Source organism: Trachemys scripta, chromosome 8 (assembly GCF_013100865.1).
Source record: "Trachemys scripta elegans isolate TJP31775 chromosome 8, CAS_Tse_1.0, whole genome shotgun sequence".
In the NCBI taxonomy this organism is placed as follows: domain Eukaryota; kingdom Metazoa; phylum Chordata; order Testudines; family Emydidae; genus Trachemys; species Trachemys scripta.
Window position 1 is genome coordinate 90,897,065 of NC_048305.1, and position 26,771 is coordinate 90,923,835.

The window sequence follows — 26,771 nt, forward strand, 5'->3', positions numbered from 1 at the left end:
TACCAGCATCACATACGATGTTGGAGTCAAGTAAAGGCTATAAACTCCTCATGATCCATATACATGTAATTCAATAGCTTAGTGCACGTGATCCTGTCTGACTAACAAGTGGCCCCAATAGCCACAACAGCCTACTTACTCACAGGGTAAATCTCCATGAGTACCTGTGGTATCTCTGTCATACGGGTTCAATTTATGCAGAATTCCCACTGGAACTCCATGCAGGAGGGTGTGTGAGTGTCAGATCCAAAATGATGCTTTTGTTGAATTAAATATATGCTCAAAGATCTGCAGAAGGAAGAGTGATTGTCAGAGTTCCTCACTCTAGTCTAAATGTTTCTTTAGGGGGTTTTCTGGACAACTGATAGAGACATTAGATGAGGGTTGTTTGCCTGGATCTATATATGAGGTGTTGGACAAGGCATCACAGAGGAAGTTAACAACATACAGTATTTTGGAAAAAGTGACAGAATGATAAACTGGATAGAAAATTGGTTGTAGACAAATGTTGGGAAGTCAGGCAGTCACTTATTAAGTGGGTCCTTCAAGGGTCATTGTTGGGCTCATTTCTTTAACATTTATGAATTATCTGGAGAGAGAAACGGAACTTGGAAGATAGAGTTTGGCCCCAAGCTATGCACGTACAACTCCCACTGACTTCAGTGGTAGTTGTGTGGATGGATCTGAAAGCAGAATTGGTCCATAGTTGTTAAAATTAACTACAGAAAGGAATGGTACTACATTTAGGAGCGGATGGTGCTCAGATGCTGCTGTGATTAGGACCATGTAAGTAAGTGGCTGGATTGACCACTTAAAAGAACTAAACTAGGAGGTACTTTCCAAAACCACTCAAGAATTTGAGCCATCTAGGGAATTGGGAGGAAAATGGCAATTGGAATTCCGCAATATAAAATAACTAAGTGTGGTACATATGGGGCAAGCAAATATACATACAGTGCCTTCTTCTGCAGGGTTTATCTTCAGATAGGAGTAAGGAAGACTGCAGCAGAGGGCACACCCATTGGTAACAGAAATAGCAAAAACTAATGGGGTGTAGGAGAGGTAAGGACATCAGTGAGTAACACTTGAAAGTAAGACTGCAGGATGTAATAGCTGCAAGGAAGGTAAAATTATGTAAAATTCCTACAACAGTTTCACATTCCACAACAAACACTTCGTCCAAACCATGGGAACAGCCATGGGTATAAGGATGGCTCCCCAATGTGCCAACCTCTTCATGGGCTACCTTGAAGAATTTCTGGGCACATGCACCATGAAACCAATTATCTACCTGAGAAACATTGAGGATATCTTCATCCTCTGGACAGACAACCTAAACTCCCTCAGATTTCCACCATAACTTCAACAATCACCACCCATCCATTAAACTCTCTCTAGAACACTCCCACACTAGCAACACCTTCCTGGACACCACGATCAGCTTCAAGAATAGAAACCGACAGACAAGTATATACGAGAAACCCACGGACCACCACACCTACTTTCACACGTCCAGTAACCACCTCAAAACCAAGAAATCTGTTATCTTCCACCTGGTGTTCAGATACCTCAGAATGTGCTCTGAAGTGAAAGTCTGGGATATACACTCTAACACAATTAAAACTGCTTTCACCAAACAAGGACACCAGAGAAATAGATCCCATCATGGATACACCAAATACACCGAGAGAACCTTCTTCAATACAAAAATAAAACCCTCTTCAACCGAACACCCCTAGTCGTCATCTACCATCCCTCACCGAAACCTGTACTGGGTATCATCAGACAAACAGTTACAATCCATACTCAGTGGAGATCACATCCTGAAAGAAATCTTTCCTGACCCCTCTCTTCTGGCCTTCAAACAACCCCGCAACATCTCCAAGCTCATCATCAGAAGTAAGGTCCCCACAGACCAGGACACACCAACTTAAAGCAGCACTAGACTTTGTCAGAACAACAGCTGCAAAACCCGTAGATGTATGTCTAGTGCTACAATGATGAACACTCCCCAAAACACACCTTTCCAAGATCCATGAGTCCTACATGTGCCAATCACAACATGTGGTGTACCTCATCCAGTGCACTAAATGCCCCAATAACAACTACGTGGGTGAAACCAGACAATAACTACATTCTCAAATGAACTCAGAAAAATGATAAAAGACAAAAACACCATATCACCTGTGCGTGAACACATTTTACAAAGCGATCACTCTATATCTGACCTCTCAGTCCTCATCCTTAAATGAAACCTGTGCAACACCTTCAAAAAATGAGCCTCAGGGCTTAAATTCATAACTTTGCTGGACACTAAAAATCATGGACTGAATAGAAACACTGGATTTATGCTTATTACAACAGTCTATAATCCCCTACCATTCCCCCCCCTCCCCCCCTCCGGCTTTCCTGGATCTGAAGAAGAGCTCTGTGAAAGCTTGTCTCTCACCAACAGAAAAAGATAAATATATTACCTCACCCACCTTGTCTCTCTAATATCCTGGGACCAATATGGCTACAACAGTACATACAGTATTTGTAGATCAACACATTTTACAGAAGTGAGTAATCATTATTTCCCTTGTACAGATGGGGAAATTGAGGCATTATGTGAAGTTTGTCTTGGAAAACTAGGACTGTGAGAACCTTATTGCAAATACCTTATGTACAAATACTATAGAGACTTGAAGAAGAATCACATCCGGAGACCTAGTATGTAGCAGTTCAGGCTAAAAGATAAGGGGGTAGAATTTCAAAGCCACAGGTGGTAGGTACCTACATTTGAAAATGTACTCCAAGGATATGGATTGCAGCTGGAGAACTTATTCACATTTGAGATCTAAAAGGGCTTTTTCACTCAGCATCTGGAACAGTCTATCCTGCATTGTAGTAAGTCGAACCATCATTTATGGATTTAGAGTTTTTTGGAAAGATTTATATTTTGAGACTTAAGTCCAAATTCTGCAGCCCTTAATTGACACTATTAGGAATTTTACTCCATTAAGGACTGGGGAAATTGGCCCCATTATATTTTTAATATATGCCACTTTAAAAGCAGGGACTTTAAGTTGGCATGGGTAGAGTTATGGTGCTAAATTGGTCCCTGGTTTAATTTCACTGGCTTCTTGGACTCTCATCAGGGATGAATTTGGCCCCAGATGTGCTTGTCAGCCATGTCCTATTGTTTCATTTTTCTGATTAACATCTTGCTTTCCCCCCCCTAAAATAGCAAAAGTTAAATGAGTCAATCCAATACAAGAATTTCCAGATCGAGGTGACAAAAGACGGTTGCTTCCTTCATGGCTCAAATAAGTTTTTCCCATCTTTAAAAGAACTGATGGATCACTTGAAGGGACAGACCCTTAGAACGGACAACATAAGCTTTACACTGAAGAGATGCTGCCAGCCAAAACCAAAAGGTAGCGACTCTGTCTTCAGACTTTGTTCTGGAGAAGCTGAAGGCATTTCTGACCACAGGGGGACTTTGCATTTTGTTCTGTGTTTTTTAATTATTTTTTGACAGATTTAAAAATTTAAAAAAATGTCCTACTTGTTTCAGGGGAGAAAAGCCCTTTTTAATAAAAAAGACTATGTACTTCATAGTACTGCAAGTATGATGAACAAATTATTTTTTGAGAACTGTGTGATCTCAGCACAGGATGCTTAAGGGCTGTTGCTAATTGCTCGCATAATTTGTGCACAGTTTTAAAAGTAAGTAACACATTGCCTTCAGCATGTGAATACTTAGCCCTGTAGTATCAACAGCAGATGACTATTTTATTATAGCTCTTAAAGGTTTAAAAAAAAATCTCACAACTGACTCATAATGAGTCATGTGTTTAAATACCTCTTAATATTGTAAAACATAAGCAGTAATCCTTTAGGGGCTTCCCCCACCCCCACAAAAGCAAGGGTGCTGCCATCCACTGTGGTGTTTGTTCTATCAAAGAAAGCGTGCGGGGCAGAATGTCATGTTACAACCTTTTGTTTAAATATCACTTGTTCTTGAGATCAAGTGTTAATATAATAAAATAATAATAATAATTAAAAGAGAGAGAAAGGGGTTGATCCTGAAGCCATTACTCGGGTAGAACACACTTTGAAGTCTTTGGGAATTTTGTCTGAGCAAGGACTTCAGACTTTGCTTTAAAATTGGTTATGGGAATAGAACAGAGCATTGTGCAATGTTGTTGTGAATTTCAGTAAAGTCACTTTATTAAAAGTGTACAAATTACTTGTAGCTGAACTTTAAGAAAGAGGAAGGACGTGGTGTGGTCCTGTTGATCAGATAATGGTTTCCTGTTAGAATAAGGGGAATAACAGATAAAGTAGCTACCTTTTTAGTTTGTGAAAAGTTTAGAGAAGTATAATTTGTACATATGAAAGGCATGTTGCACTGCTTATGTAACAACATTGACAGTGCTTCAGAAACTAAAGTAACAATAATAATTGTCTGGAGCACTGAGAGATTAAAGCAATTACATTTTAAACAGCCTAAATTCATGAGATAATATTATTACTACAACTGCAAAAAGTATTATAGGAGGGTAAACTTGTATCTCCTGCTTACCCAAGACTCCCACTGACTTCATCAGAGTTGCATCTGTTTATGGGAGTGTAAATTTGTCTTTTGACCTTGATGGGAACTCTTGTTGCCAATGAGGCAAGATCCCGAAGGTTCACGGTTCTGTCTCTCCCCTTCCTGTTTGCCTTTTTTAAAAATAATAATCAAATAAACCCATCTGTTTGTAAAGAAATTTTGGTGTGAAATGAAAAGAATTTGTCAGGCTTAGCTCTGTATAACCTTCCTAAAGTATTGTAAGAATGCAGTCATAATCTGACCTTGAGAGACATGTTCTACTCCCTGTAATGGCAATGAGAAAGGGGACACATGCATCTGAAGCCCCTATGGTGTTTTGTACTTGTGTACCTTTAACTAACTGCTGCTGTAGAGTGCAGGAAGCCCAAATATGTACGTACATCAGATTGTAGATTTTCTCTGTATGGATACACGAGGGAGGGTGAGTGCGCACTGAGCCTTTATTCTGAGCCCCCCATCCACTTCCAAGGTGAAGTGACAGTTTTTGCACTCGGGGCACTGGGACTGCTAGCATGCCCTGAAGTGCAAGCCATTCTGACTGGAGAGGAGAAGGGCTTTTTCACCATCTCCATACAGGCCAGCTGATCTGGCTGCCCTCAGAATGGAGTGCAGGTTATACCCACTTGATGGGTTGCCCAGAGGGCATGCAGGGAGCACCACGAAACACTGTCTATGTTGCTTTCCAGAGCTCTGCTTGAAGCATTGTGGAGTTGCAGTAACCCCAATGCAGGCCAGTGCTTAACAGGCACATTTGTGTCCTGTATATTTTTCAGTGCAGTGAGTACTGGCAATTTTTGTGGTGCTGTACAAAGCAACGTTAGCTAAGGTTATGATGGGGAGATTTAAAAAAAAAATGGGCATTTTTTATTGGATTCTCTTCCAAGTGATTGATAGATGCTAGGAGAAGTTACATGACCAGATAGTTTTAGGGGAAAATCTTAAAATATGATTATCTGGGAATATTAGTTTGCAGTTAGCATATGGAAGATAAAACTCCATTATTGGAGGAACTATTAGAAGTAAGGAATTGCTAATTTAAGATTAAAAAATAAACTACAGCAAAGAGTGTTTTCTCTCTTTCCTGTCCATCCTCCAGAAATCTCTAACTTGTTAGTGGCAACAAAGAAAAGCCAGGAATGGCATCCTGTTTGCCCTCTAGGTCAACTGAGTTTCCATCGAATCCTCAAAGAAGAAGTTACGCAGGTAAGTAGCTGCTGAATATCAATTTGCTTTGCTGATCCTTTCAGTTGCCTAATGTAACCAAACAAGAACGAAAAGCCTTCATGTCTAGGGAAATAACATGAAATCTCAACAGTGAAAGGGTCTCCCCTCCCCCAAAAGAGATTTAAAAAAAATTATTATTGGTTTAAAAGAGCTGGAGCCACCCAACATGAACTCAAGCATTTTAGCAATGATGGGTTATAGGCACTTGCATAGCAGGAAGGAAATACCCTATCAGGAAAGAAAAACACATTTCCCAGACTGGTTTTGGGAATCTTAATTTTATCACCCATACACCCTAACGCACTTTGTTTCATAAAGTGTCTTATATTTTTAAAGGCTTGATTCAATAGAGAAACACGGTACCCAAGACTTGAGATCTTGCCCAGTAGGAAACAAGAGGAACATTTAAGTGATTTAGGAGCTTAAGTCCCATTTTCAGAAGTGATGTAGGGATTTAGGAGCATAAGTCTGTCGAAAGTCAGTGGGATTTAGGTGACTATAAAGGTATGTCTATACTGCCAAAAAAAACCTGCAGCTGCAAGTCTCAGAGCTTGGGCCAACAAATACAGTAACTCCTCACTTAATGTTGTAGTTGTATTCCTGAAAAATGCTACTTTAAGCGAAACAATGTTAAGTGAATCCAATTTCCCCATAAGAATTAATGTAAATAGTGGGAGTTAGGTTCCAGGGAAATTTTTTTCACCAGACAAAAGACCTTTTTTTTTTATATATACAAGACACACACAATCAGTTTTAAACAAATAATTTAATATTGTACACAGCAGTGATGATTGTGAAGCTTGGTTGAGGTGGTGAAGTGAGAGGGTGGAAGAGGGTGGGATATTTCCCAGGGAATGCCTTACTGCTAAATGATGAACTAGCACTAGCTGAGCCCTCAAGAGTTAACACGTTGTTGTTAATGTAGCCTCACACTCTACAAGGCAGCACAAATGGAGGGAGGGGAGACAGCATGACAGAGAGAGACAGAGAGACGCACCCTGTGTATGGGAGAGAGAGATGCGCATTGCCCCTTTAAGTACGCTGACCCTACTCTAAGTACATTGCCTTTTTAAGTAGATCAGCAAGTTGAGATAGCAGCTGCTGCCAGCAAGCTCCATCCATCCTGAGCCCTGTCTGTCCCCTCCCCCGCTCTGTCGAGATGGGGGGCAGGAGCAGGGAGAGGGGGACAAGCTGACATTAGCACCTCTTCCCGCCTCCCCCCTCCGTACAGCAAGCAGGAGGCTCCTGGGAGTAGCTCCAAGGCAGAGGCAGGAGCAGCACAGGGCAGTGGCGGGAGGGACAGCTGAACTGCCCGGCAATGATAATCAGCACATACATACTTTCTTTCTGCAAAAGATCCAAAGAGAATTCTCTGTTAATTTGAGAGGAAATGTCGTCTGTTTTTTCTAATATTCCTGACAATGAGTTACATTGAAATATTACTTGCTGTAATTTTTTGGTAACACTGAAGTAATACTTCAATGTCATCCTGTTGTAAATAAGAGGCCAGTCATCATTAATTCATTTGATATTCATTCTAATAACATTAAATCATGCTGGACTTGCTTGGTATTAATGTAGATCTAATATCTGACATCCTATTAATACTAAATGAGTTCAGCATGATAAAAAATACCATTTTCAGAGAATACCAAAAGGAGGAATAATGAGCTGGCACTTACTGTAAAATGTTACTAGTTTCTCTTTGGTGACAGATTACCAATGGTGAAATCTGAATAGTACTAAAGCAAGTGGTTGCAAGGAGCGGTTTTAAGTATTTTGGTAGCTCTACGCCTGTTTCTTTGATGCCTTGGTTTGAAAATGCTGGTTATACATTACCTTTTAGGATGAACACCTTGGAAGAGGAACAAGAACACAGATTTACTCTGGGATTCTCAATTATAAGGAAGATGAGAATGGAGGGTACCAGGATGAAAAAGAGAAGAAAGTCCTCCTCAAAGTCTTGGACCCCAGTCACAGAGACATTTCTTTGGCAAGTTCTTCCTCTTTTCAGTTCATAGTGTACAAACAAGTAGCCATGCCACATTATTCATGTTCTGATGTTCATTATTTAATTAATTAGTTTGCATACAAAACTGAGGAAGTTGAAAAGTTAAGGCTAGCATTTTGCATGCAAGATGTTATCGAACATTCCCTGGCAATACTCATGCACCTGACAAGATCAACCTAATTTAGTCAGGAGTCAGTTTTTTCAGATGAGTCACAAATCCAGGCCCTGATCCCACATGCAAGTAACTTCTCAAGTCAGCAGTCCCACTGAGTTCAGTGGGTTATACACGGGGATAAGCGTTTGTTGTAACTACTAGATTAGGCCCTGGTCCTGCATGCAGTAGGCTTGGAGTCAGGATGCTAGAGTCTATCAGCACCTCTGACACTGGTTCACCATGTAGCCACAAGCAAGTCACTTAACCTCTCTGTACCTCAGTTTACTCCTTGTGAAGAGGAACTGCTACTATACACGAGGGTGGCGAGGCTTAATGTTGATAAAATGCTTTAAAAACCTTGGCTAAAGAGTTGGCACGGTATATAAAGTTTAAACTACAGCACTTTTACTGCACCGGCGTTTATGTAGCACTTTAACGTGTTGTTAATCCTGCATGTTACAGGAGTCACATTGTCTTTCCTGCACTTTGTAATATTATGTCGCATTCAGTTGTTTCCTTACATACCTTGCTTTAGAATAGCTACTGAACTGCTGGTATTTACTTTGACTTTTTCACTTTCTAATAGGCATTTTTTGAGACAGCAAGCATGATGAGGCAAATTTCCCACAAACACATTGTCTTCCTTCATGGGGTCTGCGTCCGCGATGTAGAAAGTGAGTTCGTTTAAAATCTGTAAATGTGGCTCTTATGAAGTGACGACATAAGCTGTTAAGGGAAGGGTCAGTCTTTTTGTTCAGCGCCTAGCACAACAGGTCGTCATCCATGACTGCAGTACGAATAATAAATAATCAAAGTAGTGGTAGAATTGGAATGAGGAGCCTTTCCTTCAGCTTTGTATCATATCATAGTTTTTCCTCCTAATGCCACCTATCTTCTGGCAGTGTTTATAAGAATGGTTTCCTTGGGTCAGGAGACCACGCAAGGTATTGACTTCCCACTCGTTGGAGTTTTGCCTGCCAGTAGAGGTTATCTCCTAGGTCAGGGTTGAGGAGGGGGCCAATGCACATACTGTACCTATTATGTGGCCAGTGAAACACTTTGTTAATCTGGACCCTTCACAAGCAGTGAATTCACTTCAGATTTAAAGCATTAGTACAGACACAGTGGTGTGGTGCAGATGCTCCAAAAAAATGTAGCTCTCCGTGAAAGACCCAGTCATGCCCTTTGGATTATGTCAGACATAATACTGTTGCTACATACTGAAGGCATGACTCTATTTTTGTAGATATCATGGTTGAAGAGTTTGTTGAATTTGGGCCACTGGATCTCTTTATGCACCGGAAAAGTGATGTTCTTACAACTCCTTGGAAATTCAAAGTAGCCAAACAGCTGGCAAGTGCACTAAGCTACTTGGTAAGTAGACAGCATGCTAGAGGGGAAAAGTACTGTCTGTAGGGTTTTTTGGGTCTAAATTGCAAAATTAGTGTGCAATAGTGGCCAGTGAAATTCCTTTTTCTGGGTATTGTTAAATAGAACACACAGGAACATCCGTGGTCTGGGGTGGGGTGGAAGTCCGACCTCCTTGTTGTTTTTATTATTTCAAATAATGTCCAAGGCTCCTAGAGTAGCCTGTTTAATGTCAAATCAAATACATAAATACAGTGCCCATCTCTGTCACTGTGTGACCTCAGGCAAGTCACTTAAGGCCCCTGTCCTTCGTTTACATCCCTTATGAAAGAGGGATGATGATTCTTGCCCATTTTTACATAGTCCATTGAGAGCTGTGAGTGAAAGTGGCATATAAGGGGGAAGTTCCCCCCTCCACCTTCCTCTCACGCTCCAGGAGCATTTCTCCCAAGCTACTCTTTGGAGCTCAACCTGGATACTTTACATCTCTCTCTTGAGCTGTGTAAACAAATGTACTTGCATAGCATGGCTGAATCATTGTATTTATTGTAACCTTCTTTTGACTATAGGAGGATAAAGAGTTAGTACATGGAAATGTGTGCACAAAAAATATACTATTGGCAAGAGAGGGAATTGACCATGAATATGGTCCTTTCATTAAACTGAGTGACCCAGGAATTCCAATAACTGTGCTATCCAGACAAGGTACCGTATAAAACCAGATTATTCATTTTACTGTGGTTGGGAAGGAAGAGAGGAAATATTATTTTACCAGATAGTTCCTTCCAGTTCACAGCCTGGTATCTCTTTCTTCCATTCTGTACAGTTTTGAGCTATAGTTTTGTGGATACACATAGTAAAGTGGAATGTTGCTTACATTCAGTGTTTGTTGTATTTGGTTACTTTGTCATTCTGTACACACACACACACACACACACACACACACACACACACACACACACACACACACACACACACTTTGTAAAAAAGCAACATTGGGTTTAATGAGCTAATACAAGAGGAACCCCAGTTTTATGAAGATCTCAGGGCACGTCCAATACTTGTAACTAGTTCTTTGTTAAGTTGCTGTAGTGCAATACGATGCTGAATAAATTGGCAGTTTTTCTAGCCCTTCATTGATATTAACTCCAGAGTATGTAAACTGTCTTTTATCTAAGAATGTGTCGAACGAATCCCTTGGATTGCACCTGAATGTGTTGGAGATTCAAAAAATTTAAGTGTTGCAGCAGACAAGTGGAGTTTTGGCACAACACTGTGGGAAATCTGCTATAATGGAGAAGCTCCCCTGAAAGATAAGACGTTAGCAGAGGTAAAAGTCTGTTTCATGAGTCTTACCTTGCTGTGTGAAATGTATCTTCTTTGGCATTTATTGTTTCCATACCAGAGTTGATAGTAGTTTAATATTTTCTGTTCAACCAGCTATTTAAATCCCATGTGAAAATTCAGTACAGGTGGGTTTGCTAAGGTGGATGCTGCTGCTTAGAATACTGCAGGTCTAAACTAGGAATTGGGCTTTGTCTGACAACAAAGCTAAATAACTAATGCTTGACTAATGACCCTGTATCCGCTTTTTGAATGTGGGATATCTTAACACAGCATAATAAGTGATTAGTGCTAATGCAGGAGCTTTTGAGGCACCCGCACCAAAGGGTTGCCTATATAACATTTAAATCACACTATTTATCCCAAAGCACTTGACAAATAAGACACAAAGATTCAATGAAATTTAGTTACCTGGGGGGAAGAGGGCAAGATCCAGCCAGCACACTGAATGAGCAGGAGAGAAGGGCATCTAGCCAGCACCCGCAGAGCAAAGTACTGCACTGACAGTGCCAGATGGAAAGCCCTCCCTCCATTTTGTTTGCCACAGGTTTCATTTATTTGCTAACAACTGTTCCCTTAAGCCACTCCCAAGACTCACAAAAGAAAAAAAAAAAGACCCCTTATGATCAATAAACTCTCACCTCTGTGTCTGGATGTAATTGAACTAACTCAGCTTATTTTCTGAATAGATGACTGCAGTTCTTAGCTCTTAGAATCACTGACTCTCCCATGTCAATTAACACACAGCCCTCTCAATACCCCCAGCCATTCATCCCTTCAATCAGAGCTCTTCCAATAACACTGGATTTCCGTAGTCTGAAACATTCATGGAGGTAGACAGGATTCCCTTCCCAAAACTATGCCATGCTGGGCTCTCTTCTTTCATCACATCCTCTCTTTCATGCTGGGATTTCTTCTTTCTTCCATCCTCCCCCAGTGCCTGGCTGACCCACTCTCTACTTCCTTTCCCCATTCCTATGTTAAGACCTGTCGCTCCCTCTGCCCTGCCCCCTTCCTCTCCTGCAAGCCTGGGCCCCCTACATCCTGGTCTGTCCCACTAATATTCTTTAATCAAACCAAAGCCATGTTCCCCCTCACCACTGCTGGGATCCCCACAGCTAAGATTCCATTTGGAATTCTTCTCCCTTGAAGTTCTGCTCTTCCAAATAAGCCTGCACAACAACTACTAAACTGTTCAAGGAAAGTATCTGGGTCCCTCAGCCACTGCCTGAGAGGAAGAGGTAGCTCAGCGGAAGAGCTGAGCTGCTGAAAGGAATTTGCTGCCTTGACAACAATGTGTTCCATCCTCCTCCTTTCCCCTCCCTAAAATGCTCCTTTTAACCAATACATCATGGGGGCAGCAAATCCTGAAGTTCCTAGACAACGCTTTTTGTGAGGGATGCAGTGGGAAAAAGATGACTTTTCCAAAAGGAGATATACACCAAACCCTTCTCAGAAATGGTTGCTCTGAGCTATCCCAGACTATGCAGAAACTAGTCTCCTCTGAAAGGCGACACCTGTGCAGAGTTTCTGGTGAAAAGGAACTGTTTTGTGGAAGCTGGGGTGGGAGAAAGATCAAAGTCAGATTTATCATGGAAAGTGTCTTACGATAGCTGTGGAGTTAAAGTATGGCTCTGTAATATAAGGTCTAATCCATGCTGGGTTTTCTGTCTTGTCTTACAGAAGGAGAGGTTCTACGAAGGGCACTTCATGTTGGTAACACCATCCTGCAAGGAACTAGCTGATCTGATGAAGCAGTGCATGCACTACGACCCCAATCAGAGACCTTTTTTCAGAGCAATTATGAGAGACATCAATAAAGTGGAAGAACAAAGTAAGAAATGATTTTGCTTGTTAGTTTGATATTACAGGAAGGTTGATTTATTTGGCTAAATTGGTAACTTCATGGACTAGCAAAGATTTACCATGACAACACATACTGGTAGCGGAAATTCCATATGTAATACAATTGAGGGTGTGAGTTTTATACTGTTGAAACAATGGGAATAAAACATGTCTGTGGGTATGTGGAAAGACTATGTAATTTCTGTGTTGCGTGTGGGTTAAAGAGCTGAAAGAATTGCAGCCAGTTTTGATATTGTGTATGTCAAGCTATGTGGGCCCAGTATGACTGGAGTCATTTGGGAATCTTAATCAGGGCACAAATGTAGGTACAGAAAACTGTGGATCTGATCCAGTTTGCAGAGAAGTTGCTAAAGGGCATCATGTTTTCAAAGGAAACTTGACATTACTTTAGACTTCTCTGCTCCCGTTACTGAATAAGCCTCTTACTTAGTCCTTATTCTGTTAATTAGCACTTTTCATGTTCAGAGTGCTCTGTCAGACACTAAACAACTAATCCTTATTTCCCATCTCTGGAAGGGAGATGTGGGACCACCCAAAATACTCATCCCCTTCTGTAGATTGGGCAACTAAGAGTCTAAATCTGAATCTTGGAGAATAACCCACAAGGACCCAGTAGCTTAGCAGAGCTAGGCATTGAGACAAGCAGCAGAGCAGGAGGTGGGCAAACAATCAGTGAGGGGAGGGAGGAATCTTCTAGCATTCAGCAAGGAGGAGGAGGGGTAGGGATAGACATGAGTCAAGAGCTTTGGACAGGAGTAAAATCTAAGGAATAAGGGGGTTCTATGGGACCCTGTCTAATTTGGACTGTATTGCTGCTGTTTTCCATGTCAGATCCTGATATTGTCTCTGAGAAGAAGCCTTTTGCAGAGGTCGATCCCACTCTCTTTGAAAAACGATTTTTGAAAAGAATCCGAGATTTGGGAGAGGTAAGTAGAGTGGTGTGTTTAGGCTGTGACCTCAAGAAGCAGACATATGACTGAGCCTTGTCTCTCACTGACACTGCTCCCAGGCTCCTTTGGGCACCCCCACTGCCTGCCAACCGAGGAATTCTCCCAGTGCAGAGGAGTCTTTGTGGAAGAAGAGGTGGTGTGCACTTTTAAGCAGATAGCTCATAGGGCTGTTGGAGGGGTGGGGAAGGGGATGATTTACAGGTGCTCCACTACACAGAGACTGGGATAGCGCAAATACAGGCATCTAGGCTAACCCCGTCAGGATAAAAAGGACTGAGCCAAACATGGAAGGTGCACTCCACACACAGATTTGGAGAAAAATCTAGCCGGGGGGATTAGCATTCACTGGTAATTTGTTACCCAGAGGAGCAACATCACCAGTCGTCTCTTTTTGATGTACCCTTTCTGAAGCATGATGAGAAAAACTGAATTGTAAATGCCTGAAGTATTGCACTGAGCATTATCTGGCTAGTGATCACAGTCCACAATGGTTTCCTTTTTTCTTTTAAAATTAGGGTCACTTTGGCAAGGTTGAACTCTGCAGGTATGATCCAGAAGGTGATAATACCGGAGAGCAGGTGGCAGTAAAGTCCCTGAAACCTGAGAGTGGTGGGAATCATATTGCTGATCTGAAGAAAGAAATTGAAATCTTGAGGAATCTTTATCATGAAAACATTGTGAAATACAAGGGAATTTGCATAGAAGATGGTAAATTTTCAAGTAGAAGATTAAAAATATAAGATTTTTCCTTCTATGGTTCAGCATAAAAACTTACTCTGGATATGAACTTAGATTTTTTTCATCTTGGTATAGGAGTTAAAATCTCTCTGATGTTTCTCCCTTCTCACTGACTGCCCCCTCACGAAAAATGTGTGTGTAGACAATTAACTATGGCTCAGTTACAATCCAGTGGAAAATAGAGCGTTGATTAAGGAAGCACAGACATAATCATAACTATACCTCATATCAAAGCAATTGCGGTGCCCAATGTTACTGAGGTCATATTTACATTAAATCCTTTGCTTGGCTCTGTCTCATTATATATGTCTGCATTCTTCAGCTGTCATTATGATCACTATTTTAAAAAGTCAGTATTTGGCTGGGAGCCACACTTACCTGCCTTTTGCAGTAGGGTCTCTGTCTTCTTATAAATTTATACAGCACCCAGCACCATGGGTGTTGCTGACACTGATTGGCGCCTTGGGGCAATACAGCCATGAATATAAATAATTCCGAGTATAGGAAAAAACCCCGGTATCTTAGATGCCACTAAAGTGGTAACTGTTGAGCAAGCCTGGTAGGATGAGTGTTGGAGTTAAAGCTATGGCGAAATGAGCATTCTTACTATGTTTTCAGGAGGAAGCGGGATTAAACTCATAATGGAGTTTCTTCCTTCTGGGAGCCTAAAGGAATATCTCCCACGAAATAAGAGCAAAATCACCCTGAAACATCAGCTAAGATATGCAGTTCAGATCTGCAAGGTAAGCCTGGAAATGGAGTCTTTCAGCAGCACAATGTCTGTGTAATTTGTAAGTACTTGAAAAGGGGGAGGGGGGAGCGGTTTACATGGACAAGGTCCCTGCTCCTAGGGGGTTTGCATTACTTATGTCTCTTACCATGTGTCCAGCAGCTGAAACATAACGGAGATATCATAGTTATCAGTGTGGAGAGCTGCTGTGGAGTGAGCTCATGGAAAATGAGTGGTTTTGAAGGAGGAAAGGAAGAGTGGTTGACACGCAGAAAAGCTGGCGGCAGCTCCAGCAAAGAGGATGGGAGTGCAAAGTTGCTAAGCATAGATGTGCCAGGACAAAAGGGAGCATTCAGGAGGGGGACCATGGGAGGAGCGCAGAGGAGCTGGAAACAGCCAGGCAGTAGACAAAAGGAGAGCTGTGCAGGATCTCGGAAGCAAGGACAAGGAGTGTGCCCTGGATACAGAAAATGGGGGAGCGAGTGGAATGATGTGGTCACAACAGCAGGAGCGGAAGTGTGTGTTAGGAAAGTGAGGAAAGGAGGTTTGTGAGTTTGGGAGAACGGTGAAGTAGGCGGTGGTGATTGGCGGTTAGATATCATTTTAGATGCATCTAAATTTGAAATCAATGGGTCATTGGGGAATAGATGCTGGAAAGACAGCTAGGTGCAATACTGAGCAAAGGCCAGAAAAGCAGCTCAGGCCACCCAAGGGCAGAGTTTAAAGGGAGGAGCAGCTGAGGACAGACTGACAAAATGGAGGAGAGGGGAGAAAGAAGAGCAACCAGAAGAGATGATGAAGGTGTCAATAGTGAGTGAGTAGAAGAGAAGCTGGGGAACCGATTTATGAAAGGAGGTGGGGAAAGTAACATGGACCTGAGTACTCAGGGTGTTAGTGTAACCGGCTTTTTCTCCCTCTTCAGGGAATGGATTATTTGGGCTCTCGTCAGTATGTTCACCGGGATTTAGCAGCAAGAAATGTCCTTGTTGAAAGTGAGAACAGAGTGAAGATTGGGGACTTTGGCCTCACCAAAGTAATTGAAACCAATAAGGAGTACTACACCGTCAAAGATGATCTCGATAGTCCAGTGTTTTGGTAATGTGATACAACAACTCAGCTTCATTAAACAGTCTGTGTAATGTAGTCATTTAACTTGCTTCAGGAAACTAACGCTTTCTGGAACTGTTTTTCTGTTTCAATAAGTCATGTTTTCCAAAGTTAAGTAAAACACACACACAAATTCCATATAGCCATCCACCCCTTTTATTTTGAATGATATATTTCTTTTGGCTTATATGCCAGAAGTTGGGGATGGATCACTTGATGATTACCTGTTCTGTTCATTCTCTCTGAAGCACCTGGCATTGGCCACTATTGGAATATAGGATATTGGGCTAGATGGACCTTTGGTCTGACCCAGTATGGCCGTTCTTATACTGATGTGCTGCATAAGGGTTTTACCTGGATGGTATATTTTGATTGCTTGTGCTGCAGCTCAAGCCTTGGGGCAAGAGAGAGGGTGTGTGTGTGTGTAATTCCTTTTATATACTCACATGTTGATTTATTCCACCCAAATGATACCATAGGCAAATTATTTTAAATGCATGTGGGTTAAGCCATCAATTTTACCTTTTACAGCAGGAGTGTATGTATTGAGTGATTTGTGCAGCACTTACTGAAATTTAACAGAGCCATGTTACATCCGTAGGTATGCTCCAGAATGTCTGCTTCAGAGCAAGTTTTACATTGCTTCAGATGTCTGGTCATTTGGAGTGACGCTATATGAACTACTGACATACTGTGATTCAGAGTCTAGTCCGATGGCGGTGAGTGGTTGTGAAAGGAAATGTTACTTCAACATCAGCAATTGAATTTTAATCCAACACTAATTCTGCTCATAAATATCTTGAAAAATAGCAATTTGAGCTTTGTTTAAAAAGACGGGACCTGAATCATTACCTTATTACTTACTCAAAATCAATGAAGAGGTGGAATGAATTTCTCTAGCTTATGGAAACAAAAGGTCCAGAGTGCTCTTTTCAAACATGGACTCTCACATCTGGATGCTCAAACCATCAGTAAACGTTTTTTGCTTAAGAACAAATAGGAGTATCTACATGCGGGTATTAGGTGTCTCGTTAAGGAAGCCATGTTTAAAAAATTGTGCTTCCTATATTCTCATGAGAGGCTGGGAAAGAAATGAGAATACTGTATGAATACGGGTTTATAACTAGTCTTCATTGTGAGATTAAATATTTCTCATGTCAAGTTTAACGGTTACGGAGTCATTTGGCAAGAATTATAAATAAATGATCTATGTGGCTTTTACTTGTTACAGGAGTTTTTGAAAATGATTGGCCCAACTCAAGGCCAGATGACAGTAACGCGGCTTGTACGTGTATTAGCAGAAGGAAAACGCTTGCCTCGGCCACAAAACGCCCCAGAAGAGGTATAAACTAGATTGATAGCCAAATGTATACAAGCAAACTTTTCTTCTCAAGCTTTCTGAAGTGTTATGTTAAAAAAAAAAAATGTTCCTAATGAGATTCCAAAGTCTGACACCTCCCCGGAAGCAAAAACCCTCTAAGGTCTGAGTCCCATATAATTCATTGTATAGTCCTTTGATTTCTGAAGTATAGAGCTGGTGCATGTACTACACCAGGGGTCGGCAACCTTTCAGAAGTGGTGAGCCGAGTCTTCATTTATTCGCTCTATTTTAAGGTTTTGTGTGCCAGTAATACATTTTAATGTTTTTAGAAAGTCTCTTTCTATAAGTCTATAATATATAACTAAACTATTGTTGTATGTAAAATAAATAAGGTTTTAAAAATGTTTAAGAAGCTTCATTTAAAATTAAATTAAAATGCAGAGCCCCCAGACCGGTGGCGAGGACCCGGGCAGTGTGCATGCCACTGAAAATCAGGTGACACGTGTGCCGCCGGTTGCCTACCCTTGTACTACTCAGAGGCTGTGTTCATACAGACACGCCATTCACGCCAGTGGGACCATCAATACCATAACCAAAGGCCTCTACCCCTTGTGTTAAAGGACAGCTCCTTTTCCTTTTCAGGAGCTGGCGATTAGTACCTGAGCCAACTCCCACTGAAGTCGTTTGGATGCTTCCTAATGATTTTAGTGGGAGGTGGATCAGGCTTTTAGTCACTAGGCCCCAGCCACTATCAGCACCTGTGATCACATTCACTAAGCTGCTGTTAACTTTAATATTTTACGGCTCACTTGTTCTGTACAGCATATGGCCTGCAATGCTATAAGTACCCCTGGATCAAGGTGGTATAGTTGTTTCTATCTGTTCTCATAGCTGATATACCTGATGCCACTTCTCCACCCAGATGGACAACCTTTGATTTTAAAATGTAACGGAAGCTCACTTCAGCTCAGATCATCAGCTAGTGTAAATCCGCATGGCTCTGTTGGCTTTAGTGGAGCTACTCCTGTTTACAGCAGCTGGTCTTTATTGAGAAAATGAACAGTCTACTATTCACCCTTTAAATTTTTTTTTCTCATTGCTAGGTGGACCAACTGATGAGGAAATGTTGGATATATAATCCAGGTGACAGGACGACTTTTCAAAATCTTATTCAAGGATTTGAAGCACTTATAAATAAATTATAATTAACATCTTTGTATTGTCAGTGCTTTACATGTATGTTAAATATAAATGCCCAGGTCCTTTTATTTTAACTACTGTAATTTGTACTCTGGCTATGCTAATACGTGTTTAAGGGTTTCTTTTTCCACTGGTTTCCTTTTTTTGGTGTAATGAACACTTGGATCAAAATATTTAAATTCCCTAGCAGAAAATCTTTAAGCACTCTGCCCTTGGTAGGGTATTACTTATTAAAAAAGGCTTGTTCATTGATCAACCGGTCCAGCACTTAGATTATACTGAACTAACACAAATTGGAAAGAACTGTGTCAAGCAAGGGAATTTATGATGGTCCCAAGTCACATTGCACATCAACAGATAAAGCACATTAAACAAGTGTTCTGCAGCTAGAATGATTTTCTTGAATAACTAACTCAGAAGATTGAGCAGAACTTTCCATAGCAATTTAATTGCTTTTCAAATAATTTTTAGGAAAGTGGTAAGAAAAAAAAAATGGTCAAAAAAGGTCATCTTTCAATGCATCTGCATTTCAAAAATATTTTGGGCACATAACATTCAGTTCAGATACTGTATCAATCAAGGTTATCTAACCAAAAAGGTTTAACCTACAATTTGAAGTCCTGAGTTTTTATATTCAAAAAATAAAACCTATAAATGTAAATATTCCAAAAAAAGCATTTACCAACTTTTATGAATCAGAGGGGTAGCCGTGTTAGTCTGGATCTGTACACAGCAACAAAGAGTCCTGTGGCACCTTATAGACTAACAGATGTATTGGAGCATAACCTTGACGAAGTGGGTATTCACCCACGAAAGCTTATGCTCCAATATGTCTGTTAGTCTATAAGGTGCCACAGGACTCTCTGTTGCTGTTTACAACTTTTATGAGTTTGCATTTCACTGCAGAAACCCAGTTTCTTACTACAGCTTTTTTTACCTTTACTAAAACAAAACAAAAAAAAACCCCTAAGCTAAATATTTTCCACCATTTTTATTGCATCCTATAAACTCAATCACAATGAGAATTTTCCTGGAAGCCATGTTTTTTTGGGCCAGACATTTTTCTGTCCTGCACGCCATTGCATTTATTAACACCTGTTTAAAAAAACACGAGGAACAAAAATTAAATGAGTATTTAGATTATTCACTTATTGCATTAGAAACAGCTTTTGGACCCCAATTTGGTATGCAGACTGCCAAATTATACAATTAACCAGTGGGGCCAGACTGGGTCTACTTGAGTTCTATGACCATAAACAGATTTTGCAGTTGAATCAAGGACACGGAAGTCATATAATGTGAATTTGGCAAGTTATACAAACTGGCAACCTTTTGCTAATTCTCTCCCTAGAATTTAGGCAATATTGTTTCCCCCAAACCTGGATTCTGAAAATGCTTAGAGGGCACATTGAGTGGCGGTAATAACTGAAAAAAAAAATTTAATATTAAAAGTATAAATGTAATTACTGAACCCCAAAAGAGGTAGGATTCATTTTTACAGTATTATTTTTTATTTCTGTACTTCACTTATGAACCTGAGTAGAATCTATATGCACTTTGTTACTCTTTATACAAATTAATAAAGATTTTTTTCCTTTATGTGTGTGTGTTAATTATAAACTACATTGTGCAAAGCTGTTACTTTTTTAGGGAAGATAAATTTGAAATTTTACTATAGCACCCTGGTGTAAAATGATACATTACGTCTTCCACTAAGTGAGAGTAGGCTGCAGATTTTGTGCTTCCACACAAATTCCACTGTAAATGGAGCAGTAATTTATTTTTTTGAAAAGGGTAACAGATACAAAAGTTGTTCTGAAAAGTTGCAGATACAATAGTTTAAACAAAATACTACAGGTGAATTTTCAACACCAATCAATACATACATGTATAATCTAACAAAACCAATCAAATGCATTGCTATTCTGCTGTTCTAAGCAGGCGTGCAGAGCATTTACATAACACAGCAACTGTGTTTTCTAAAAAAGTCCTGACTCTGAGCTACTGCAAAAAAACTTTGAGTTTATTCAAGACTTTTTTTTTCTAAATCAGTAAACTTTAAACGTGGCTTAAAAGATAACCTTGGAATAAAAAGATTAAATTTACAGCCATTACATGGCTGGAGCACTACGAACATCAATTACACTATTATTGCAATTTAGTCAAAGATGGAAACATTGAGTTGCAAAGGGATTACAAGAAAGTTAATTCACATGGTCAGTTGGCAGGTGTCTTATTCATAATTTAACTTATATGAATATTAGTAATGAAAACATGGATTTCCACCACTGCAGATACAAAAACTGTAGGCAAAAAACAACATTTGATTTAAGGTGATTTGGTGATAGGACTTGGAGCTGGTAAATCAAATTAAAGATAAAGAAACAAAGGCAGAGAGAGAAAAAAAAGTTTTGAAAGTTGCTGAATGGAGCTCTCAGCCCAGTGCACAAGTCAGGGAGAAAGGAAAGCACTAGGCAAAGGCAAAAGACTATTCCAGTTCTGGCTGGTGGAGACTGAGTATAGTACTAGTTATCATACTGCAATTATGTAAGGTAATTCCTTGGAGAAAATGACCCTCTGTATAAAAAAAAAAAGCAAGAGAATGGGGAGTAGCAGGAACAAGGAAGTGGGAAAAGTTCATGGTGAGAGAAGGAGTCTACAATGAAAATCTTTTGAAGGGAGGGGTTCAAAAGGGATGGAATATTTATAATAAAAGTAGGTGTAAATAATAAACCCAGCTGTCTCTATGCTGTATCATATGCACCATACTCATAAATGCCAGTGAGAGCTGAGTGAGTAGAGATTAGTCCTGTCTAAAGAGGACTATTTGATGCAAAAAGAACACATCATAAAGGCCTAACCCTGAAGTCCATGGGAATCGAGGGCATTCAGAACTTTGGGTCCCAAATGACCAGGGGGATAGCTGAAGCAAATTGTAAAAGTAAGTTTGACACCTGGAGACAAGAGTAGAGTGAAGGTTAAAAACAGGAAAGTGGGATTAACAAAACCAAACTAGGACAGGTGTAGTGGGGTTGGGGGCAGCATTTACTCCTCTACTCTTTGAACAACCCAGAAATTAGAGAAAACAAAATCGGCTGTTAAATTTTTAGCTTCTTTCTGAGCAACTTTTATACTGATCCGCTTACAAAGTGGTTGCAATTATTTTGGTTAGTTTTACTGTTCCTGCGCATTGAATTTTCATCACCAAGTGAAGGGTACCTTTTACATTTTAGTTTTTGGGAGACTCTCTCACACCAGTTCAAATCCAGTGGTTAGCAAGACCTAGTATTTTACACAGATTTCAGAAGCAGATTAAGGCAGAAAAATTAATTCACAAACAATTGCATATAAAAATGACAACCACCTCTTGGGACAGAATATCAATAGCTAAGATTACACCTTTGTTCTAACTATCGCCTATGTACTCTAGATTGATGCTGGTAGGCTCACAATATAACAAACTTATTTTTAACAAAACATTTACTGAAAAGCTCATGGGCTCTGTTAATACACCTGGTGTCTCTCCAGTGTTTTGGGGAAGATTTTTAAAAATATAAAGACTAAGTGAAGAAGGCTCAACTCTGGAAAAGGTAAAACTGAAAAGCACACTCAAGATTTTTTTTAAAAATTATGACTAAGACAATCTCACCTTCCTCATCTAAGGAACAAGGGAAAAGTCTCCTTTACCACTATTTTCATTGCTTTTGACTGACATGATCAACAATCACCAAAGGAAACTTCTTTGCAGGCATAAGACAATCATTGTCAATTCTGACAAGTTACAGTAAGATCATGTATTATGAGAGACACCATTGTATTATTTAACAAGGCAAATAATGAGTGAAAAATGTCCAACTAGTTGTCTTTATTGCTACATATAATTTATTTGGAAAATTTGCCTGAATTGTTCCTTTTAGGAATGTGTCACCCTATATAAGGATGGATGGGTATGAAGTCAAGGCAGTAATAAATACAGAGGTACAAAAAGGTCACCTGTTGGCTTTAAGGCAGGATTGGTTGATTGGATCTCAATAAACACGCTTTTTTTTAAGATAGGATTCTGCATAATTTGATGCTGTGCCCTGAGTGTGCTGGCCAATATATTCAACTGGGCCAGCTTCTGGGGAAGAAATGAGGTGTGAGGAACTTCGCTTTTCACTTCTTACTGGTGCCACCTGTGCAAAAGAAGAAAGTAAGTGACAACCCAAACTAAGTGATCAGAGAAAACAGTACCATTTGTGTTTATAAAGAGTTCCAAGCTGAGGTGTTTTATACTACGCACGAATGACATTAGCTATTTAGTCTAGAAGTTCTAATCATTGCCACTAAGTGCTAATATCCCAGTCCATCCTGATTTCTTTAATTATTTTATTTTTATACACACATATCTCTGGATGTGGTCTCTCTGAATTTCAGCTCTGAAATGTGCTTTACAGATGCTGTAAAAATGTAGTGAGGGCTTGGGTGTGGAAATAAAGAGCTTTCTTTATTTCGGGCAACAGGTTAATCAATCATCTAATGCCAGGATTCAGACAAGTCTGGATGCCCAGGCACACTGTATATTTGTTTAGTCCATGCCAAAGGAATGGTCTCTGACTGCCTTCTATGGAATGCGGCATTAATATAAGCTTGGGACCAAGCTGTCTAACATCAGCTTCATCTATGAACTTTCCTCCTTTAACTAGAAAAAAGGAGATTGAAAAGCAGCTGTTATCTCAAACACCTGAACTATTTCTTTCCTCTCTGGGCCATGATAACTCTATCTGGATGGAACCTACTGACAGAGTTTCCGGCCCGGTGTTTGGGAACTTAAAGTGAAATCCTTTCCTATGTGCACAACACACAGCAACATCCGTAGCCCTTCGCCATCTTTGTTACAAGGTACATCTCAGCCAGTTCTTGCCAAACAAGTGCTACCACCAGCATCTAGATTTGATCCTTCACAAACCCAGGGCTACCCTGAGACTTTCCTAATCAAGATGTAAATAGAAAAGCTTTGGAATTGGCTTGGTAGGTGCCACAAGGTTCATGTTTGCCCTAGTTTACCAAAACATTTTGTAGTTGGCACAATACTCATTTAGACTTTCAAAAGTCCTAATTATCTTTTAGCCACTTGGTGGCAGCAAGAGACAAACAAGGCATGCTACCACCTGCATCTAGATTGGCCCGTGTCTGAAATCACTCTGAGTTTCTCCTCTCACCTTCTTCAATGGATTCTGTGGAGTAAGCTGAAAGCTGCCTGGCTGGCATGATCCCTGGGTTCCGGTGTAATATGAAGGCATAACCTGCAAATAGGTATTGTAGTCTCCATAAGATATAGCAGCTTCCTAAATGGAGAAGAGGATCCATGATAAACCAAAAGGTCAAAACAAAACTATTTATTTTTAAGTATCAGAGTAACAGCCGTGTTAGTCTGTATCCGCAAAAAGAAGAACAGGAGTACTTGTGGCACCTTAGAGACTAACAAATTTATTAGAGCATAAGCTTTCGTGGACTACAGCCCACTTCTTCGGATGCATCTTATTTGACTATAGTAACTATCAGTGGACAGATATGGAAATATCTGAGTCAAACCAAGTTTCTAAAGGAAAGAATTTTTAGTTCAGAACAGCTCAGGCCTACCGCAATGTATCTCTCTCATTGAGTCTGATATAGGAACTTTTAAAAATCTCTATGCACACAATCCTTTTAAAAATAAAAAAGGAAATTTGGTTTTGTATTTTTTAGATTTTGCCTAACATTTACACTGCAGCACCTACTGGGGATCTATAACAATGTGAGAGCTAAATAGCTCTTGGATAATACCTTAGTGGGAAATAACTTAATAATCTCTTGTTCACTTATGCTGTTCTATGGCTGCAATGTATGATCATTTTTAGTGCACTCCTGCTCTATTTTACAGCACATGGTGAAAACTTTAGGTTGTAGGATCCTAGGTACAGGAAAGCTTAGGGAATATCAAAGACGGAGTGTTTGGGAGCCACACGGTGACTCTCCGGCACCATTTTCCCCATACAATCTGGTTCTTTCTGTTTACAGTAGCGCTGAAACACATGTAGCATCCTAATGCTAAAGGAGAGAAGCAGTCAATGGAAATGTGAAGGAAATTCATTTCACTTTTACCTCAGAAGCTTCATTTTCAAATTCACCAACTCTTGCTTGAGTAGCGTTGTATGCCTGCGCATAATGCTGATACCACTGCTGGACAGCCTCCTATAAATGAAAAAAACTTGTTCACTTCATCTGCCTGCTATGGTGATTTTACTTTATGCCAATTTCCCATGACCTTCACAGGGCACTAGATTTAATTAAAGACAAAAGCTCTCCAGGACACACAAAAACAGATTTAAAACCAATAATAAAAATCCAACAGAACAGTTTAAATATATGTTTTAAGTGATTATGTGATAGGTGTCAGACTGACCACACTAAAGTCTTCTACTCACCTAGAAGATATAGAACAATTATATGTCTGAACCTCATCTAGTATAGTATATGTTCGTGATGCCCATTACACCTTAAATAACTTGATTCGTTGGTTTGGAATTTGTTTATCTTGTAGCTCGTGAAAAAGACTTCATTCTGCACTTGTCATCTAAATTGATACTAGGACCCGAGTGATAATATCCTCTTTATTAACGACATAAAAATTGATAAAAATGCTCTATAATTTATAGTACCATTGAGCCAAGTAACTCCATCATTTTCACAGACCTATGGGATGTCTTTACAACAGGTCCTACTCCAAGTAGAACACAAAACAACCACATGCAACTACAGTGTAACATCAGTTATCTATAAGCAATAAAAATATACCAAGCCCCCCCATTACAGGAAGGAAAGTACTGTTAGCTAACATACCTGTGTATAATCCCCATACTGTTGAGAGTAATTAAAGTAGTTTTCCATTGCATGTTGTGATGTAGTTCCCTGAGAGACTGCAGCGTCCACAATGTTGCTTGAAAGCCCAGTGTGCTGCTGTGTATTAGTTGCTTTGCTGGCAACTGCTGCTCAAAACAAAATTAATATATTCAGTTTATACATGCTGTGCAACCATTAAGGGGCACACTTTGATCTTGGATACACTTGTCACAGACCTGAAATTTATTACTCCAGATTTACACATTTAACTGTAATCAAAATGTAGCCCAAAATATAAAAGATTTTATGTTTGATAGAAAATAGTTTCAAGAATGTATATAAATTCAGAACAAATATGTGAACAACTCTATACATTTGCATTAGAAATACTGCAGCACATAATATCTCTTTACAGATAAGTACTCATATAAACTGTAATTTTCCAACTAGAAAATTAGTTATGAGGGTCGTTTATATCAATTTACTTTTCTTCTCAGTGCAAGTTCTTTGAAAGAGAGAATCCACTGTTTTATTAATGACAAATGCTGTGGTTGTTGGGATTGTTTAGTAAGCAGAAAAACAACTTACCACAATCTGCTCTTGAAAGCCCTAAATCAAATCACAAGCTGTTAGACCAGCATCTGCGGAATGGCTGCTTACCTGAAAGACATACACCACGCAACACGCTTGCCAAATTCAAGTAGGGATTGGTACTAAGACGGATTTCTTTGGGTGGTTCCCCCAGGAGCGAAGTCTGGTTTTTTGAGGGAATCTGTAAAAATGTTATAAATCGTCATTCATTCCATTTTTCAGCTATCACTCAAGTCGTAAGTAAAACAAAAGCAATGACATGTGCTTGTCTCTACATGACTTTAAAAACATGCAGATTCCATAGGTTTTACAGCAGAATATCTCCACATCGATCCGAACGGAATCATCTGAACAGACTGCTCAGATTACAGATATTTTTTCTTGCCAAGTAGTTTGTCAGCCAAGTGTCTCTTTGGACCAGCAGGGAATGGTTGGGGAAGGGGGGAAATTGCAAACTTAGTTTACCTGAGAATATTTAAAACCTCACTAAAAGCCATCAGATTAATACGCTAACAGTAAGCATGTGATAGACGACTAGCTTCAACTCAAGTCTCTGGCAAACCAAGGACTGATGAACTCTGACTTAGGGAGGTAGAATTTTCTCTGATGTACTAATGTAAAATGCCTTTCTGATCACGCTGCTTATCAGCGCTAGCACTACTTACATTAAAGGGAAAAATAGTTGGGAGCGGGTCTGAGACCCCAG

At 40.0% G+C, this 26,771-nt stretch overlaps 2 protein-coding genes across 5 annotated transcripts in view; one reads left to right on the top strand and one right to left on the bottom strand.

Annotated features, from left to right (window-relative positions):
- The window catches only part of JAK1 (Janus kinase 1), a 93,558-nt gene extending 73,982 nt beyond the window's left edge, over positions 1-19,576 (top strand). For all 3 annotated transcript variants that reach the window (XM_034779921.1, XM_034779922.1, XM_034779923.1), the window contains 15 exons: positions 3,230-3,419; positions 5,697-5,803; positions 7,671-7,817; positions 8,576-8,663; positions 9,236-9,363; positions 9,927-10,062; positions 10,536-10,687; positions 12,385-12,535; positions 13,399-13,493; positions 14,033-14,225; positions 14,874-14,998; positions 15,908-16,080; positions 16,694-16,811; positions 17,324-17,434; positions 18,517-19,576. In XM_034779921.1, the coding sequence (XP_034635812.1) occupies positions 3,230-3,419; positions 5,697-5,803; positions 7,671-7,817; positions 8,576-8,663; positions 9,236-9,363; positions 9,927-10,062; positions 10,536-10,687; positions 12,385-12,535; positions 13,399-13,493; positions 14,033-14,225; positions 14,874-14,998; positions 15,908-16,080; positions 16,694-16,811; positions 17,324-17,434; positions 18,517-18,618 (2,016 nt within the window). In that variant the 3' untranslated portion in view covers positions 18,619-19,576. The remainder of the gene's footprint in view (positions 1-3,229; positions 3,420-5,696; positions 5,804-7,670; positions 7,818-8,575; positions 8,664-9,235; positions 9,364-9,926; positions 10,063-10,535; positions 10,688-12,384; positions 12,536-13,398; positions 13,494-14,032; positions 14,226-14,873; positions 14,999-15,907; positions 16,081-16,693; positions 16,812-17,323; positions 17,435-18,516) is intronic.
- An 800-nt stretch (positions 19,577-20,376) lies between these two features.
- Positions 20,377-26,771, bottom strand: part of RAVER2 (ribonucleoprotein, PTB binding 2) — a 40,750-nt gene continuing 34,355 nt past the window's right edge. For both annotated transcript variants that reach the window (XM_034779925.1, XM_034779924.1), the window contains 5 exons: positions 26,135-26,246; positions 25,475-25,620; positions 24,737-24,826; positions 23,815-23,940; positions 20,377-22,788 (listed from right to left, as the gene is read on the bottom strand). In XM_034779925.1, coding sequence (XP_034635816.1) covers positions 22,642-22,788; positions 23,815-23,940; positions 24,737-24,826; positions 25,475-25,620; positions 26,135-26,246 — 621 coding nt within the window. In that variant the 3' untranslated portion in view covers positions 20,377-22,641. The remainder of the gene's footprint in view (positions 22,789-23,814; positions 23,941-24,736; positions 24,827-25,474; positions 25,621-26,134; positions 26,247-26,771) is intronic.